The 16008-nt window shown below is 34.5% G+C and overlaps 1 protein-coding gene and 1 long non-coding RNA gene across 5 annotated transcripts; one reads left to right on the forward strand and one right to left on the reverse strand.

The window, feature by feature from the left end:
• The first annotated feature begins 5999 nt into the window (after positions 1–5999).
• Positions 6000–10747, forward strand: LOC111024844 (protein EMSY-LIKE 1). Of its 4 annotated transcripts, none has more exons than XM_022302639.2 (10): positions 6000–6298; positions 7024–7226; positions 7321–7430; positions 7525–7645; positions 7803–8030; positions 8279–8347; positions 9295–9540; positions 9619–9687; positions 9799–9862; positions 10364–10747. In XM_022302639.2, the coding sequence occupies exons 1-10, from the start codon at positions 6271–6273 to the stop codon at positions 10417–10419; spliced, it is 1194 nt and encodes a 397-aa protein (XP_022158331.1). In that variant the 5' UTR covers positions 6000–6270; the 3' UTR covers positions 10420–10747. The 4 variants fall into 4 exon arrangements, with proteins under 4 accessions (XP_022158331.1, XP_022158332.1, XP_022158333.1 ...); XM_022302640.2 differs by having other exon boundaries at positions 7845–8030; XM_022302641.2 differs by having other exon boundaries at positions 7061–7226.
• On the reverse strand, positions 10479–13647 carry LOC148211523 (uncharacterized). Its single transcript, XR_015790889.1, has 2 exons — positions 13178–13647; positions 10479–10786 (listed from the first exon to the last, which is right to left on the reverse strand). It is a non-coding gene; the product is annotated as an uncharacterized LOC148211523 (long non-coding RNA).
• Between the last annotated feature and the right edge of the window lie 2361 nt (positions 13648–16008).

The following is a 16008-nucleotide window of genomic DNA, read 5'->3' on the forward strand; positions in this document are numbered from 1 at the left end:
TTCCCGCGACACTCGTTGTTCTCCTTTAATCTCTCTCTCTTTTGGTCAGTTCGCTTTCCGTCTGGCTCCCTTTTTGAGTAAAAGAGCTCACCAGCGCTCATGTACCTCTGAGCTCAGCTCAGCCCCTCCGAGAAGGTACTCGGTGTTTTCTTTCCTAACGAAAATGACAAATGCTCATCCCTGACGCCGGACATGAAGGCCAGCAGAGATACAGTGTTTCTAAGGCTTTCTACCTGCAGCTTCTCCTCGTTGAACCGAGCTACATAGTCGTGTAGACTCTCTGTCGTCCTCTGTTTAATAGTTAAAAGATAAGCCACAGGTCAGCTCCGACACCGTCTCCCTGCAAACTGGGTCACGAATGCTCTGGCCAAGCTCTTGAAACTCGAGATTGACCCTCGTTTTAATTGTCAGAACCATATTCTGGCTGACCCGTTTAATGTAGTCGAGAATACCCGGCACTTGACCGCCTCCGACACTCCGTAGATATCCATCCATTCCCGATAAGCATCTAGATGGTCTACTGGGTTGGTCGTCCCGTCTAATTGTTTCCCGTGGGTAGCTTGAATTTTGGAAGGATCTTCTCTCTCATGATCTGCTCCGTGAATGGTGAGTCGGCTTGATCCAGTAGTTCTTCGAGGTCGAATCCCTTTTCCTTTTGGTTATGTCGTTTCTCTGAAGACTCTGGCCGATCTGTCAGTTTGCCTTTGTCGAGACTTATCGGCTCAGAGTTTCTGTTATCCTAGTTGCTCTTGCCCTCGTTTGGTGCTGGGGATTTATGTTGTTTTTTTATCTTTTGGGAGTCGAAAATCCGGGTTCGTCGCCTGGTATTTCCACCTATCCGCAACTTGCTCCCTGCACTGTTTGTTGATTCATCGGTCTCGCTTTGCGCTGGGCCCTTCCCTTTTCGCAGGTCTCTGACAAGGGGTACCTCGTCGGACTCTTGTCGCTCAAATTGTCGAAGGACTTGGGTCATGCGTTGCAGCATGCCCTCGACCTTGTCTTCCAAGACCGCGAACTACTTTTGGAGTGGCTCAAGGGTCGTTAGTGCATACGCCTCGGGCAACCCCTCCTGACGTTCCGGGTTTGACTGGCTGGTCCCATCCTTGAGTCCTCCAACCTGGGGGTCGTCCAAGTTCAGCCTCCTCTTGGCAGAGCAGTTATCATCAGAGCGTCGTGGACTCCTTTCTGGTGTCATATTGCTCAACTAGATTATTTAAATCGTTCCTACAGACGGCGCCAATTGTTGATGCGTGGATTTCGGTCCTCTGGTTCTCCTTCTCGCGCCCACCAAACTTGTTGATTCGGGACTAGTACCTGCAAAACCAAATCGAGTTAAACCGGTGTGACTCTAGTCACACGGGCTCCGATGCTTAAGTTAGCAAGAGAATGACGTAAATGTAATCAGCTTTTTGATGCCCCTACCTCTAAGGCTGGATCTCTACTTATAGCGTGAAGGTGTTCTAGAACTTTCCGTAGCTAACCCTAATTCACCGTTACAGGGCCTGGGCGAAACCGTCGATCGAAGATGGGGGATCATTGGCTGGACCGCGGGTCGAGCACTGGGTCGGGACCGAGCCCCAGGTTGCGAGCATCGGGTCGGGACCGAGCCCCTCGTGGATCAGTGGGCTTCCCTCCGATCGTAACCTGTAGCTCGACTATCGATTCCCGTTGCATAACAAATATAAAACCATGGGGAATTGGCTTGTAATATTAATTGGAAATAAATATATGAAGAAATTAATTAAAATAAGATGAGATTTGTAATATTAATCATTTGTCACTGTCAAATAAAAGAGTGATATTGTAACTCAACTTTTCTGGGTGCCTCTTTTTTTGGGTTTAATTTGAATCTCTCTTCTTAGCCAATTATTTTAGACCTGAAATTTTGGATTAGTTTCATTTTTGTACTTTAAAAAATAATTATTTTAATCGTTGAATTTTAAGTAATAGCTATTTTAGTTTTTACTAATTTTTTTGCTTAATATCCAATACAAAATACTTGTAAAGTAATATATTAATACACATACTTAAAAAGTTAAATTTATGTGATATTCAGAAACTACGATATACATTTTGAAAGTTAATGGCAAAAAATAGAATAATACTTGCTTAGTAAATCACCATTAAAAATTTGAAAACTATTTATTTAAAGAAAAACAAAAAGAAAAAATATATATTTTTCTCTTTTTTTTCTTTTTGCATTATTTTATGACAAACTAATTCGGAGAATTTCTGACAAATGGGGAGTTTTGAATTTTGCAATTTGTTTAAAATATTCAATAACTTATTTATAATAAAGAAATTAATTTATAACAAATACCCTTTAATCCAAAGCTATGACAATATTTCTATAATTTCATCGAGTGTAGTGTTGGGCTGAAATGTGATCGAAAAAAATATCATATTTTAGATTTTAATTGAAAAAATGAGATAAAAAAGGCAATGTGTGTATCGACCCATGCAGCGCCGTTGATAACAGGTTAAGTATACTGCTTTCTCTCTCCTACTTGTCAAAAATATAATAGCTTAGTCAACAAAAGATTTCTACTCTTGTCAAAAAAAAAAAAAGATTCATACTCACATAATTTATTATCTATATATGTGCTATAGAGGAGAATCTTTGCCTTCTAATTTTGCCCTCCACCTTTTAATAAATACCCATTTAACCCTTAAAACTTTCGTGTGATGCAACTCTTGGATCGAGGTGTCTGTTGAGAGAATTGATGTGTTCATTTACATATGGATGCGATTGAGATTGAAATTGTTTATATATAACACAACAGACTGATGGATTTTTTTAGATAGATAAGTTAATCCAGGATGTGTGATTCGATGAAATGATATATCAATTTCCAAATAGGTGTGATTACAAACATCTATATAGCAGGAAAGAAAACATCATGCATAAAATTGTGTATTTTTTATCTCTCAAAATGTCTATAAAGGCTTTTCTCTTGCAGAAAAATCAAAACTTTTCAAAAAGAACGAAAATTAAAACTTTTCGTTATTTGCAAGGGACACACTAAAGATCCAAAAGAATCCATAAATTTATTTGATTTGATGATGATGTAGAGTATAAAATTACATTTTCATACTAATATATTAATGATTTATTTTAGTTTTAGTGTTGGTATTATTCTTAATATAGACTCTTGATTTGTTACTATCATAGGTCTTAACTACTTTTAAATTCCTTATGTGTTTATTTTTATGTTTATGTCTTTATTAACTAGACTTTCTAAACTCAGGAGTTAGTTTTGAAAATAATTTTATGGGTTGTGATCATGTTTGAGTACTTGACAATGAGTGTTTATTACTTGAATTGTTAAATTAATTATTTTACATATTAGATTACTATATTAATTTTCATATTATACTTATTAATTAGACTTTTGCATTCCGATTTTACCATTTAATTTTCAAAAAATTATATCTTGTCCTTCAATTTTTGGTATGTTGACAAGAGCAATTATTCAAGTAAATATGTACGTCTAGAGAAGTTAATCTCATGGGTGTGGTTACATAAAGAAGAGTGTTATCATCCACATATGGTGTGATCCATAATACAATATAAAGTATCACAATCAAACGGTAGAGACGTGTCTATGAAGGAGACAGTATGTCTCTTATTTTACGTTTTAAATTTCCATAAATTCATATTTTAGTTTTTTAAATGTCATTTTTAATATAGTTTAAAAATAACCTTTAATTCTACGTGCATTGCACATGATTATTTGCTAGAGACAAGACTGTTCGAGTTAAAGTGTATGTTGGGAGAATAAATCTAAAAGAGTTGTGACCATTCGATGAAACAATAAGTTAATCTAAAAGAGTTGTGACTATTCGAGTGAAAATGTGTGTTGAGAGAAGTTAATAAGATGAGGAGTGCAATTGTTTGATAAAGTAATGCATCCATCCGCATATAGGTTTCATAACAAATCATCTATAAAACGAAAGATTACGTCTTTTTATTCTTTGACCTAAAATTCATTTTCAAAATATAAATGAAGGTTTTTATTTTCTTCATTAGTGAAAACTGAACCATGTCAAAAGAATATTTGAGAATTCATACACTTATTTAATTGATTGCGAGGTAAAGTATACAATTATGTATTTGTGTTATCTTCAACTTTTATTTTTTTTAGATTATTTTAATCTTTTTATGTATATTACTTTTAGTTATATATTCATGATACGTCCATATTTTAATATTTAGTTAACGTTATTTTCAAGTTTAATTTAATATTTAATTAATGTTGTTTTGATGTTTTAAAATATATTCATGTTATTAGTTTTTCTATTTATCTTAATATGACTTTTTGATTGGTATTGCTCTTATTTTATTATTTTATTTTTTTGGTCGTGTGATTTTTTATCTCATATTTTTCAATGATTTAATGATTTAATGGCAATAGTAGCATTTAGAAATTATGTTTAGTAGTAATTTTATATCTTAATTTTTTAGAGATATTATATTAAAATATTTAAAACCACGTGCAAGACACCTGATATTAACTCGTTGTCTAAAATAGAATAAACATGAAAGTTTAGGGACGAAAATAAGATTTAAAAACTTTTTATAAATTCTCTCTCTAACTATGATAGGTTGGGTTGCTTTCTCTATCTAACTATGGACAATTGGGTTGGGCTCCATCTAGCCTATGACTATGTATATGGCCCAGTTGGGTTGTGTAGCTCCTACCTTGGGTCCAATACCCAACCAAAATGAACTCCTAAAATGGCCCAGCTTTAATTTTAGGCCCTATTTTATCTCTCTATCTCCCCTTAGAAAGGAAATTTCTAAAAATAACCCAATCATCTATGAAGATTTCTATCAATGATTTGCAAATGTCACTAATATTTGAATTACATTGTAGCCCTCTTGTTAAGGAAAAAAAAAAAAAAAGAAGAGTACTTTTGCCGACTCAGACTTGTTTTAGTACAATAAGTGAGGGTGAGATTAGAACTTACTTTTTAGTCATAGACAAGTATTAGTTACTGCTGAACTAAATTAATATTGGCGGCTAATTCATGCTTTGAAATCACCGTAGTAGGGATAGACAAAAATCATTTGAAGAATCTCATTAATAGGTTTTTTTTTTTTTAAGATAAAAGCAGTAATCTTGCAACGATTTGGAATCCAATGGAATTCGTGGCTTCATTTTCTGTTTTTTATTATGAAATAATTTTGTAATTTTTGGTTGTTTTTGACCCATGACTTATTGTTGGTGAACTTTGTTCTTTATCTTTAGGTAGAGTTTGGAGCAATAATAAAAGAGGCTTAGCATGAAGTAGAATTATATATATTTTTTGAAGTGGGCATTAGAAAAATGAAAATAAACTTGACGGATATAAAAAAAATATAGCATGATGAATGTCAAAAATGCATGTAACTCTATGGTAAGGGCATCTAACTCAATGGTAATTGACATATATCTCAAACTATGTGAGTTATATGATCTAACTAAAAGATTTTTATTTTCAATTGACATGTTCCCATTACAATAGTTAATATTTTTTTTTTATAAATTATTATAATGATATATTTGTACTTATATGATCTAAGATTTATTTTAAAAAGATGTTCAACGATATAAATGTAATTAGCCATATTTCGTAAAAAGAATAAGCTTAATTTGACATAAAAGTTAAAATTATTTAACTTAAATAAAAATACATTTTTAAAACAAACAAAAAAATATACAAAAATCAAAATAGGCTGAGGTTGGATGTCTAACTTAATTTTGTATTTTTTTATTTAAATTATATTTATTTTATTATTATTTTTTTAAATTTAAATTATTTGTGTATTTTATTTTTTAAATTACATTATTTTTTTTTTCTATGCAAGGGTGGAGATCCAACTAACACATAAGCAAATTACATTATTCTTAAACTTTAATTTTTCTAATTTACCTTTTCATTTTCTTTCCTTAAAAAAAAAGGAAAAAAAATTATTATTATTATTTTGGCTTATATAAACTCGCGTAATTTTTTGCAGGCGCGGTTTGATATTCATTGGGAAGACGAACAAGAGACCTTTCTTCTACGTATAATCAAATCAAGCAACACTAAGGCTTCCACCAGTAATCCGCTCGAAGAAATTTATTGTCTTAACCATTGCCCCCTTTCGATTCTTCACTCCTTCAGTTCTGTATCATCGATTCGCGCTCATTGCCATTGCGATTCACTAAGAATCCCCCCTTCTCTTGCCTTCAATCCAGTTCTCTGCATCTTCTTCCAATTTTTCAGGTTCTTTCTTGCGAGGTCATGAACTATGAAGCCTCCGACAGTAGCGGTAAGTTTGAATTATTCGGGTTCTGTCGAATTGGAATGTTCAGTTCTTTCGAATGAATTTTGGGTCTTTCTTTTCTTCTTCTTTAAAGCGTGGTTGGGTCTTTATTTGGACAATTGGGAGTTCATTGATTTTTTTTTCCTGTTAAGTGGAAGTTCCTGATTTGGTGGTTACTTCGACGAGGGCTTGAAAATAGGTTTTCGGTTTTTTTGGGTGTAGTAACAGAAATAGGGGTTTGGGGTTACTTCGGGGCGGTATCCATGGCCCGAAGGTTTAATTGCGTAATTCCTTTGTTTTTATGAGTTCTGGGTTTTATCTTTTCCGTTAATTTAGCTTTAATTGTTGCGTTTAGTCGAGAAATTTTTATGCGAGAAGAAGGGCGAAGGGAGAATGGAGATTTTAGGGTATTGTGCTCGATCATGGTGGGTAATCTTTGTTCGCTTTTCCCCAAGGGCATAAGAAGGCATGCATGAATGAGAGAAAAGGAAATGATGGACCTTCAAGCAGAGAAGTATTCCATTTGCGACTGTGAAAGATTTAGCCTTTTCTGGATTATGAATTTATGAGTTCCTTCAATGGCTTGATCAGGATTTCATCATTGTAGTAACAAGTTTTTAGGAAGCCAGAGGATATTATCGGGATATAGCCATGTTAATGGGAAAAATGATGGGTTATTCTAGGTGTCACGTCCTTTAAAATCATGTATTCTGTATATGAAATAACTGCAGGTACTGATGATGATCTTCCACCATCACATCGTAACAGAGTTTCTAGAGGAGGCCACATTTCTGGAAAGGGGATGTCTGTTTTGAGTTCTTTCCCATACACTAGAGTACATAATGATATGGAGGCCCAAATTCATCATCTCGAGCAAGAAGCTTACTGCTCGGTACTGCGTGCATTTAAAGCCCAAGCAGATGCCATTACCTGGGTCTGTCCATCTTTTTTAAGATTTGCTAAAATTTGTACCATGTAGGTTTTGTTTTAATATGGTTTCACTCAGGTTCGTGCTCTCTGTTCGCCAGGATAAAGAAAGCTTGATAACGGAGCTTAGGAAAGAATTGAGAGTATCGGATGATGAACACAGAGAATTGCTCGCCAGGGTTAATTCTGATGATATCATACGCGAGATTAGGTTAGGATGTTTCTAAGGCAATTAAATTTTCTAATCCAATTGGGAGACGTGTGTTTTTTCAACTCTATTCTGTTATGTTTTGAGATGGTGTTAGGGAGTGGAGACAGGCAGGTGGTCACCAAAATGTGAGACGCAGTTCATCTCAGCCGGTTCATGATGTTGTTCCCAGTCCAACTGTTTCAGCATCCCGTAAGAAGCAAAAAACAAGTCAATTGGTATGAGTACTTTTGTTGGCTTTCATGTCTCTATCTGGATTTGAAACCATGTTTCTTGTTGGATCAAAAGGGTTTCCCCCCTTTTGGCATAAGGTCTGAGACATGGTTGTCTCTTATTTTCTGCTTATTTTAGCTCTATACATTTTTTTCTTATTAGAATACACCATTGCCTGGTTTTTCGTCTATGAAACCGATGCAGTACTCTTCCTCTGTTCCTGCTGGAAGTAGACAGTTAAATAATCATAGTTCTTCTGGTGCCCTTCTGGCAAATGAATCTGCCGAAGCTCCACCATATGACACATTAATTGGAAGGAAAGTGTGGACCAGGTGGCCTGAGGACAACAGCTTCTATGAGGCTATCATAAAAGATTACGATCATGTTAAGGCATGTCTGAGTCTTCGAAATTGCTCTTATGTGTTTGCGTTGAACTTACTTTTTATTTTTGTTCCACATATATTAGATATTTTTTTTTACGCATCTCACTACTTCACATCGGTTAAGCCTTGTTTTGCCCCCCACCCCAAAAATAATGAAGGAAAAAAAGTTACTACGTGCTAATTGGCTCTTCAGAAATATATTGATTTTATGTGTTGATTGTCCTCTGTTCCTTCAATGCTATATTTTCTTTTCAGGGCCAGCATGCTTTGGTTTATGATATAAATACAGCACGAGAGACGTGGGAATGGGTTGATATTAAAGAGGTATGCTTGGGTGTTGTATTCTTAAATAATTTCTCTACAGATTTGGGTGAGATTTTATTTGTTTGCGGAATTGTGGTATCTATGGAACGACAATTACAGAATATATTGACATGGATTAAGAAATGCACTAATAATTCCGTGAGATTCAACACTGTTTTCTGGTGCATGAATGATGAAATATGCTACTGAGACCTCTACATAAATTATATCCTAATTGCAACTTTGGCTATTGTCGGAGTTTTAAGCCCTGTTTTTCATACACTAGTACCTTGAGAATATTATATCATATATAGGGGTGGGGTTTTGAACCTAGTCCTCTTAGAGGAAGTAGGGATATCTTAACTGCAAAGCATACCCTATACCTTGAGTTGTACCACTTCCTTATCTTAACCACTTCTTCATATGTGCAAATGTACAAATGGATTTGAACCAAAAAGTGTAACGTTAGAGAACCTAGTTTGGTTTGCTAATTCCTCTGTGATTTCGTAGTAGTAATGATTTCCCTATCAAAATTTAACTCAATTGACTTGAAAGCCCGATATGTAGGCTAGTCATCATTGCTCCAACCTAGCCTCCATTGTTTGGTTATATTTTCAAGTTGGAATGTTTCCATCTGCAGTTATTTGGATGAACCATCATGGGTAGGCTTAGTGGTCAAAGAAGGACTCATGTAAATACTAAAGGGCTTAGAGGGAATGAATTCAAACCATGGTGGCCACCTGTCTAATGATTTGCATGAGGTCTTGAAATTTTTTATACAAGTTATAGACGTTGCTGCTAAGGATGTTATGCTGTTTGCATTAAGATTGCTTCGGGGCTTATTTTTCATTTTGGCGTCGTTTGGTTGTGAATCACAATCTTGTGCTGTGACAATGATAGCAGTGCATGGTCCAGAAAATGTTTTTTGTTAACCTATGGAGGTTTGACTGATTTCCTGCGGACTGCAGATCCCGCCTGAGGATATTCGATGGGATGGCGAGGGTCCAGGAATGACTCATCGAGGAGGCCACGGAGGGCAAAACCGTGTCTATAGAAGATCCCAAAGCTTTGGCGGTCATGTTCATGGTGCTGGCAGAGGGAGAGGACACTCAAAGAGCCAATCCAGAAAGGAACTTTCTCCATCACAAAATGGTGTTGGAAAGAAAGTGCTGGATGATATAGAACTACTTGATACAGAGGCATTGGTAAAGGAGGTAAGCATATTGTTATTCGAAATAAACTGGTTAAAATTCAAACAGTGATATCCATCTGGTGATTTTGAACACCTACAGGTAGAGAAAGTTTTCAATGCAAGTAATCCCGATCCCGTGGAGCTCGAAAAGGCAAAGAAAATGCTTAAAGTATGGTCAATGCATCATGCTATTCCAATTCCTTTTTTTTCTCTCTCTCTCTCTCTCTCTTCCATCTTTCCTTTCTGTTACAAGGTAAATTGTTTCGTATTCGACGTGCAGGAACACGAGCAGGCTCTTGTGGATGCAATTTCTAGACTAACTTATGCATCTGATGGTGAAAGTGGTAATAAATATATGTGTACTTGATAATAGTTTCTCTGCATTCTGTTGTATATTTCATCTCTTCCTCGTTTGGGTAGAAAATAATCACTTAAATATGTTTGTATCAAGAAAGAACCTGGAACAGGTTTCAGTTGCCATTTCAAAATTTTTCATAATGCTCGAATGTATTTCCACTCCCATTCTACACAATAATGGCAGGATTCTTTTTACCCTTCTTTCATCTCGGTATTGAATTTTACACGTTTGTTCGTGCGAAGATAAATGAAGTACGGATTTTTTACCTTAAAGTTACACGACATCAGCCTCCAAAGTGCAAAAGGACTTGAGCAAAATTCGATTTCTTTTTTTCTGTACCTTTCTGTTCAATATTGTATACCAGATTTGTGAACCTGGTGGTTTGTTAAACTTTGTTATGGGGTGTTGGCTTCTTTTACCAATTGTTATATTAGCGAAATGGATGTTGTTTATATCTAATTATCTGTCTTCTTTTAATGGATATCAGAAGGAGCGCAGCCAAATTCTCATGGCCAATTACATGACAGAAACAATGATACTTGAGCTACCAAGAACAAGTGCCAGTGCCAGTGCCATCCTAAGAGCATTACAATTGCCAAATCTGAAGAAATGAAATGTCTACCATTATTTATTTGTACCAAAAATTATTCTATGTTAGTGGATCAAATTATTTTGTTTCTTTTTTTTCTTTATGGTTTTTTTCTTTCTGCCAGGGAGGGGAGGGGCTGCTTTTTTCTTATGTGTATCTAATATCTGTGGCACTAGATAGATTTGTAAGCAACATTGTGAAAATTTAGCACTCTCTATCTTGTAATTGCATTCTGGCTCTTTTCCAGCTGCATTGCTCTGAAATTTTCACGATTCTCCTCAATCATTGTGTTTTGCTGAAGTTGTATCAATCCAGTGAAAACTGCAAGCCAAAGTAAACATGAAAGTAAAAAGAATCAGGAAAATAATTTGAAGTGCTAGTAAATGAATTGGGTTTGGTGAAGAATCTGGGATTGAGGCTCTTTTATCTTGATGGAATTGTTCACATCTTATTGGAAACAGTTAATCAAACAAGAACAGTATAATTGCAAACCCAATGAGATGCTTCTAATGATCTGGGATTGGTTTATCCGCAAACAAATTCAGAATTCATATGACAAACATCTATTTTCCAAGCTTTCTAATGTTTATCAACTGCTAACTTCTGATCCAAAAAAAATCAACTGCTAACTGGCCTTCCCACCGTCCTTTCCCCTAAATAGAAACTGATCACGTTGATGAATGGCGACAACAGTGACTCCCCCATTTCCAGAAATGTATATTTATGCAACAATCATGCATGGAAATGATAAGGGATTGTCATATAGTTACTGTTCGAAATGCAATGAAAATGGAAAAAGTTTGGAATGAGCAAGAACACCACCATAAAGATGTTCATAAGTTTTGGAAGAGAAACATCCGGATGGCAAAGATTATAAAGACTATAACTTGAACGGATAAGGATCTACCAAAGGCAGGTATGAACCATAACTTCTAGACTTGTTTAGAACATTTTTTCCAAAACAATTAATGCTTTTGTTTTCAAATCTACTTATATGAACAGTGATGGCAGAGATTTATAAAGGTTAAAAGTAATTGTCTATTTAGAATTACTTCCACATGTTCATAGTTTTAGTAGGATGAACAATTTCAATAGTTTTCAAACGAATCCATGAAAAAGAAACTAAAAAACACAAGAAAAAAAACTTCTAAAAGCTAGTGAACCAATTATGTTTTCATTAACTTTACTTCTTAGATACAAGAAAACTGTTTTAAGAAATGACCTCCAACCAGCTAGTTCATTTTTAAAAACTTTTTTATTTGATATCCATAGTGTCTCTTAATTAATCTTAAGAGACAACCGCTTGACTATATTTGGTTGCTAAGGTAACTGTGACCACCATGGTTTGAACTCATTCTCTCTAACCTATTTACTATTTATATCAACCCCTTTTTACCCCTACCAGCTGCTTAATTACACACAAAATTTTAAGCCTTCGTTAGCACTTCGAGTCTAACAAGAGGACATAAAACACACAAGAAAACAGAATACAAATCCAATAATCCAAACACAACTCAGTCCTAGTTTCCAATTCAAATGAACTCTAGATTCCAAGAAAAGTTGTCCCTACCATTAGAGGAGATCACCATCTGAACAAATCTTCAACAAAATCCTCTTATGGATAAAGAATCTAAGCATGAACAAACCTACACAGATAACTCAATTAAAAACCATAGGGTGGAATCTGAAACAGATACCACCACAAAAAAAAATTATCCCTCTATTATCAAAAAAGAGGGGTTGAGTTGAGTTTCCCAATTCCAATGAACCGAGACTCAGACCAAAGAAAATAAAAAATTGTGTATGAAACAATCCTCCTCCACCTTCACCTTCAGCCCTCTCCATTATCAATATAGTAGTTCCCCTTTACTATGATAGGCAAGTATCACAACTCCAATCAAAACCTCTACACTCACGTCTTTCAGTTCCTATTGGAACTTCTTCTTCGGATTTTGACAAAAGAAGCAACAAAATCTTTGCATTTAAAAAGGACCAAGTGCTCCTGTCCCTTTCCTTTTTAGGGCTCCTACTACCCTATATTTTACATATCCATACGATTGAGTTCTTCGATTCTGAATCAGTGTAAAAAGATAGGCAAGTATCAAAACTCCAATCTGGCACATCTACCTCTTAAAGGAAAATATGGGAAGATTTGAAGGAACTTGGGTCACAAGTCAATAAAGGAGGGCAATAGTTTAAGATGTGTAATTACAAAAAAGAGCTACACAAATTGTTGTACTTGGCTCTCTTTCAACCAACCTATTAAGTATTAATTATGGAAAAGGGAATGGAATCAAAGAATGATGGATACACGTCTACAGCCAATAATCTATTGTCGAACACCCCCACTTATACCCCCAAATGCATGGATAATAAAGTACAGTTTCAACGAATTGAATATCATCTCAGTCAACTAAGATTAAATCAAGCAAGAAAATACCCCAAGGAAATCAAGTCCATGTCAAATGAAATAACATCCAAATCCAAAGGCTAAAGCACCACAAGATAGATTACTGACGATCGGAGCTAGAACGAGAGAACATAACGAAAAAGCTAGTAAAAAAACAATCAAACTAGAAAAATTGGATTTGCTATCGAGCTACCCATCAAGTCAAATACCACTCCAAGTCCAGTCGAAAGGGGAAAAATCGAAATTCGAAATTCAAAACAACCAAATATCCACAAAACAGACAGGGAAATGATGAAACAAACCTGCAATCGAACCCACCAACAAAAATGCGAGTAGCGCAGAGTTGGAAAGACTTTTTCCAAGGAGTCATCTCATGAAGGCGAAAATTAGAGCAACAATGAGAGGCTAACTAGATGATCTTGCCTTTAGCCTCTCGAATGGATCGCTGCAACTGGAAAATGACAAGAAATTGGGCATAACCGATGGACCGACACCATGAAAACGTCCGAAGATCCATGCCCAGAAATCTTGTCTGTAAATTGAAATTGAAACTGAAATTGTGCGTTACTTGATCGAATTCTCCTTGCTCGTAATCAAAGTGAAAATCCCGATGAGAAGTTAATCAAATGTTGGAGAGAGAGAGAGAAGAGAGAGGAGAGAGATGGGATGGACATTGAAGTGCAGCTGACGCTAAGATTAGGGGAAGAAAATGAAATGTTTTATTTTGAACCGATCCTTGAGCTTCAGCCTTGAGGATTGGTCGATATGTCGTTTTGATTTTGAAATTCATGATCAATGGTAAAGGTTAAAGTTTGTTTATTTCTCACCATTTTTAACAACATTGTGGTTGTAGTTGTAGTCATTCATTCAAGGAAAATGTAGTTTGATAAAGGATATTGAATTTAGTTAAAAATATTTTATTTCTAAATTTTTATAAATTCCTATTTCGTTCTTCTATTGTATTGTGTGTTAATGGACGGGATTGTTCGAGATGCGGAGTTAGACGGTCCGTGCATTTATGTATGGTTTGATTCTTCAAACCATATATGCGAAACATCATGATCTAATGGTACGTGTTAGTGAAGGATAATCTTTGTTTTTTTATATATTTAAATTTTTGTGATTTTTTTTTAAGTTTTTAGTATCACTAGAAAATATAACTAAAAAACAATCAAAGTAGAAAAAAATGGAAGTGTTATCTTTCGATTGCAGCTGTTAGTATCAAGTCAAATATTATTGTTACTTATAAGGAGAGAAAAAATTGAAATTCAAAACAATTTTGAAATATATAGAGAAATGATGAAACAAACTTGCAATTGAACCCACCAACAAAAATAGAGTGGTGCAAAGTTTGCTGACTTTTTCTAATGAAGTATCTTATAAGGTGAAAATTACAACAACCAATAAATGTTTTGCCTTTGCGCCTCTCGAATAATTGCAACAACTGGAAAATACTGGGCATGACAATAAATTGGTGACCGATAAACTAACACCATGAAAACGTTTGAAGATCCATGCTCATAAACCACGACGGTAAAGAAACTTGCATGAAATGCAAGAGTTTCGCGGGAATTGTCTTGATTGTCGGATATTATTGAGAAATAGAAAAAAGTGGTATCAAATAGTTTCCTTACCTTTTTTCTAGTATCGAACAAATAAAAAATCTTGCAACAACAAGTCTCGATCTATACGAAACACCCTGGGGCTTTTAAGAGCACTACCTATATATACCAAGCGTTTCCGTGATTGACTAATAGTTTCTTAAGTCAATATGCCTTCAAAATATAGTAACTAGAAGACTGCTATTCTGGGCTCGCTTAGTTTCTTTAAGATCCCTCCCTCATTGAAAACAAAAGCGCTAACATACCAACTATTTTCTAGTAAATCAAGCAACTTTTCGCTCTCAACGCTCACCTTTCTTGTTTGGATGGAGGAGCTAGGGTTCGCTTAACCAGATTCACGAAATTTAGATCTTTCTTGCATGTAAATATATCAATTGAGAAAGCACTCGATTGTTGAAAGGCCATATTATTTTGATTTAAATAGTGTGTCACTTAATTTGAATTTCCTTCATTGAAACATGTCGTTGATTTCAAACGATATATATTTACTTCATATTTTAGCTTTAACATCCGATAATTTCAATTTGGTCTCTTTAATGTTTTATACCTTTTATATATATATAGGTACACACACTTATATACTTCATATTTTAGCTTTTAAATTGTTATATATGAGTTTGTCATTTTAACTTATAGTTTGCTGATGAGATTCAACAACGATGTGTCTTGATATAAGTTAATCGAAAATAGATGGATGATGCGTCCCTTGTGTATGAGCGTGATTCTTCATAATTTAGATGATGAAACATCACCAATCTAACGGTTGATATGTGCTAGTGAAGGATAATATTTCTTTTTCTATTGTGTCCTTTATATGCAATAAAACGATTCATGTCAGTGTATATAAAAATAAAGAAAATTGTGTCGAAACGAATACTTCAAAATCTATAAATTTATTTTTAAAAAAAGTTAAGAGATTTATTTTAGTCGTGGAAGAGGTAGAATATAACTTTGTTAGAGATATATATTAATTACTACCAAACTATACTCAATTTGACATATTTGATGTTAATCAATAGATTTTTAAATTGTTGTAGTTACTTGTATGGATAAAAAATTCAAGTGATAGTTAACATTTGTATATACCAATTTATACACTAAATTAAAATATTCGTGTGTGTGTATATATATATATATTTTGCAAAGGCAATATTTTTAATTTTTGTCACGTTACATCTACTTCATGATGTAAATTTATGTAATTATTATGTAATACGTGGGATAGATGAATCAAAACAGCTACGATCTTGAGGGAACAAGTTAATGATCCTACATTGAAAATAAAAAAAGACCTAACAAAAGGTTTATAATAAACATGGACTACTCCTGACATTGGCAAACCAAAAACTTTAACACTGCCAATACAAAATATAACTAATATAAGAAAAAAAAAAATTCAAAATTAACAATTTTTGTTCGTTCTTAATCTATGAGAACTTCCATGGCAACGAGAATAATATGCAATGTTTAGGCGTAACAAATTTCATACATTCAAAACAGTTAAAAAGAAA

This window comes from Momordica charantia (assembly GCF_013281855.1).
Source record: "Momordica charantia cultivar OHB3-1 chromosome 5 unlocalized genomic scaffold, Mcharantia_2.0 BLBB01000005.1, whole genome shotgun sequence".
Taxonomy (NCBI): Eukaryota; Viridiplantae; Streptophyta; class Magnoliopsida; order Cucurbitales; family Cucurbitaceae; genus Momordica; species Momordica charantia.

Excerpts from the sequence above, each read along its gene's own strand:
- LOC111024844 (XM_022302639.2), top strand. The coding sequence starts at position 6,271 with ATGAACTATGAAGCCTCCGACAGTAGCG. Across the intron at positions 9,541-9,618 it reads CAGAGGCATTGGTAAAGGAG|GTAGAGAAAGTTTTCAATGC; the intron begins GTAAGCATATTG and ends GAACACCTACAG. Across the intron at positions 9,688-9,798 it reads AGGCAAAGAAAATGCTTAAA|GAACACGAGCAGGCTCTTGT; the intron begins GTATGGTCAATG and ends TTCGACGTGCAG.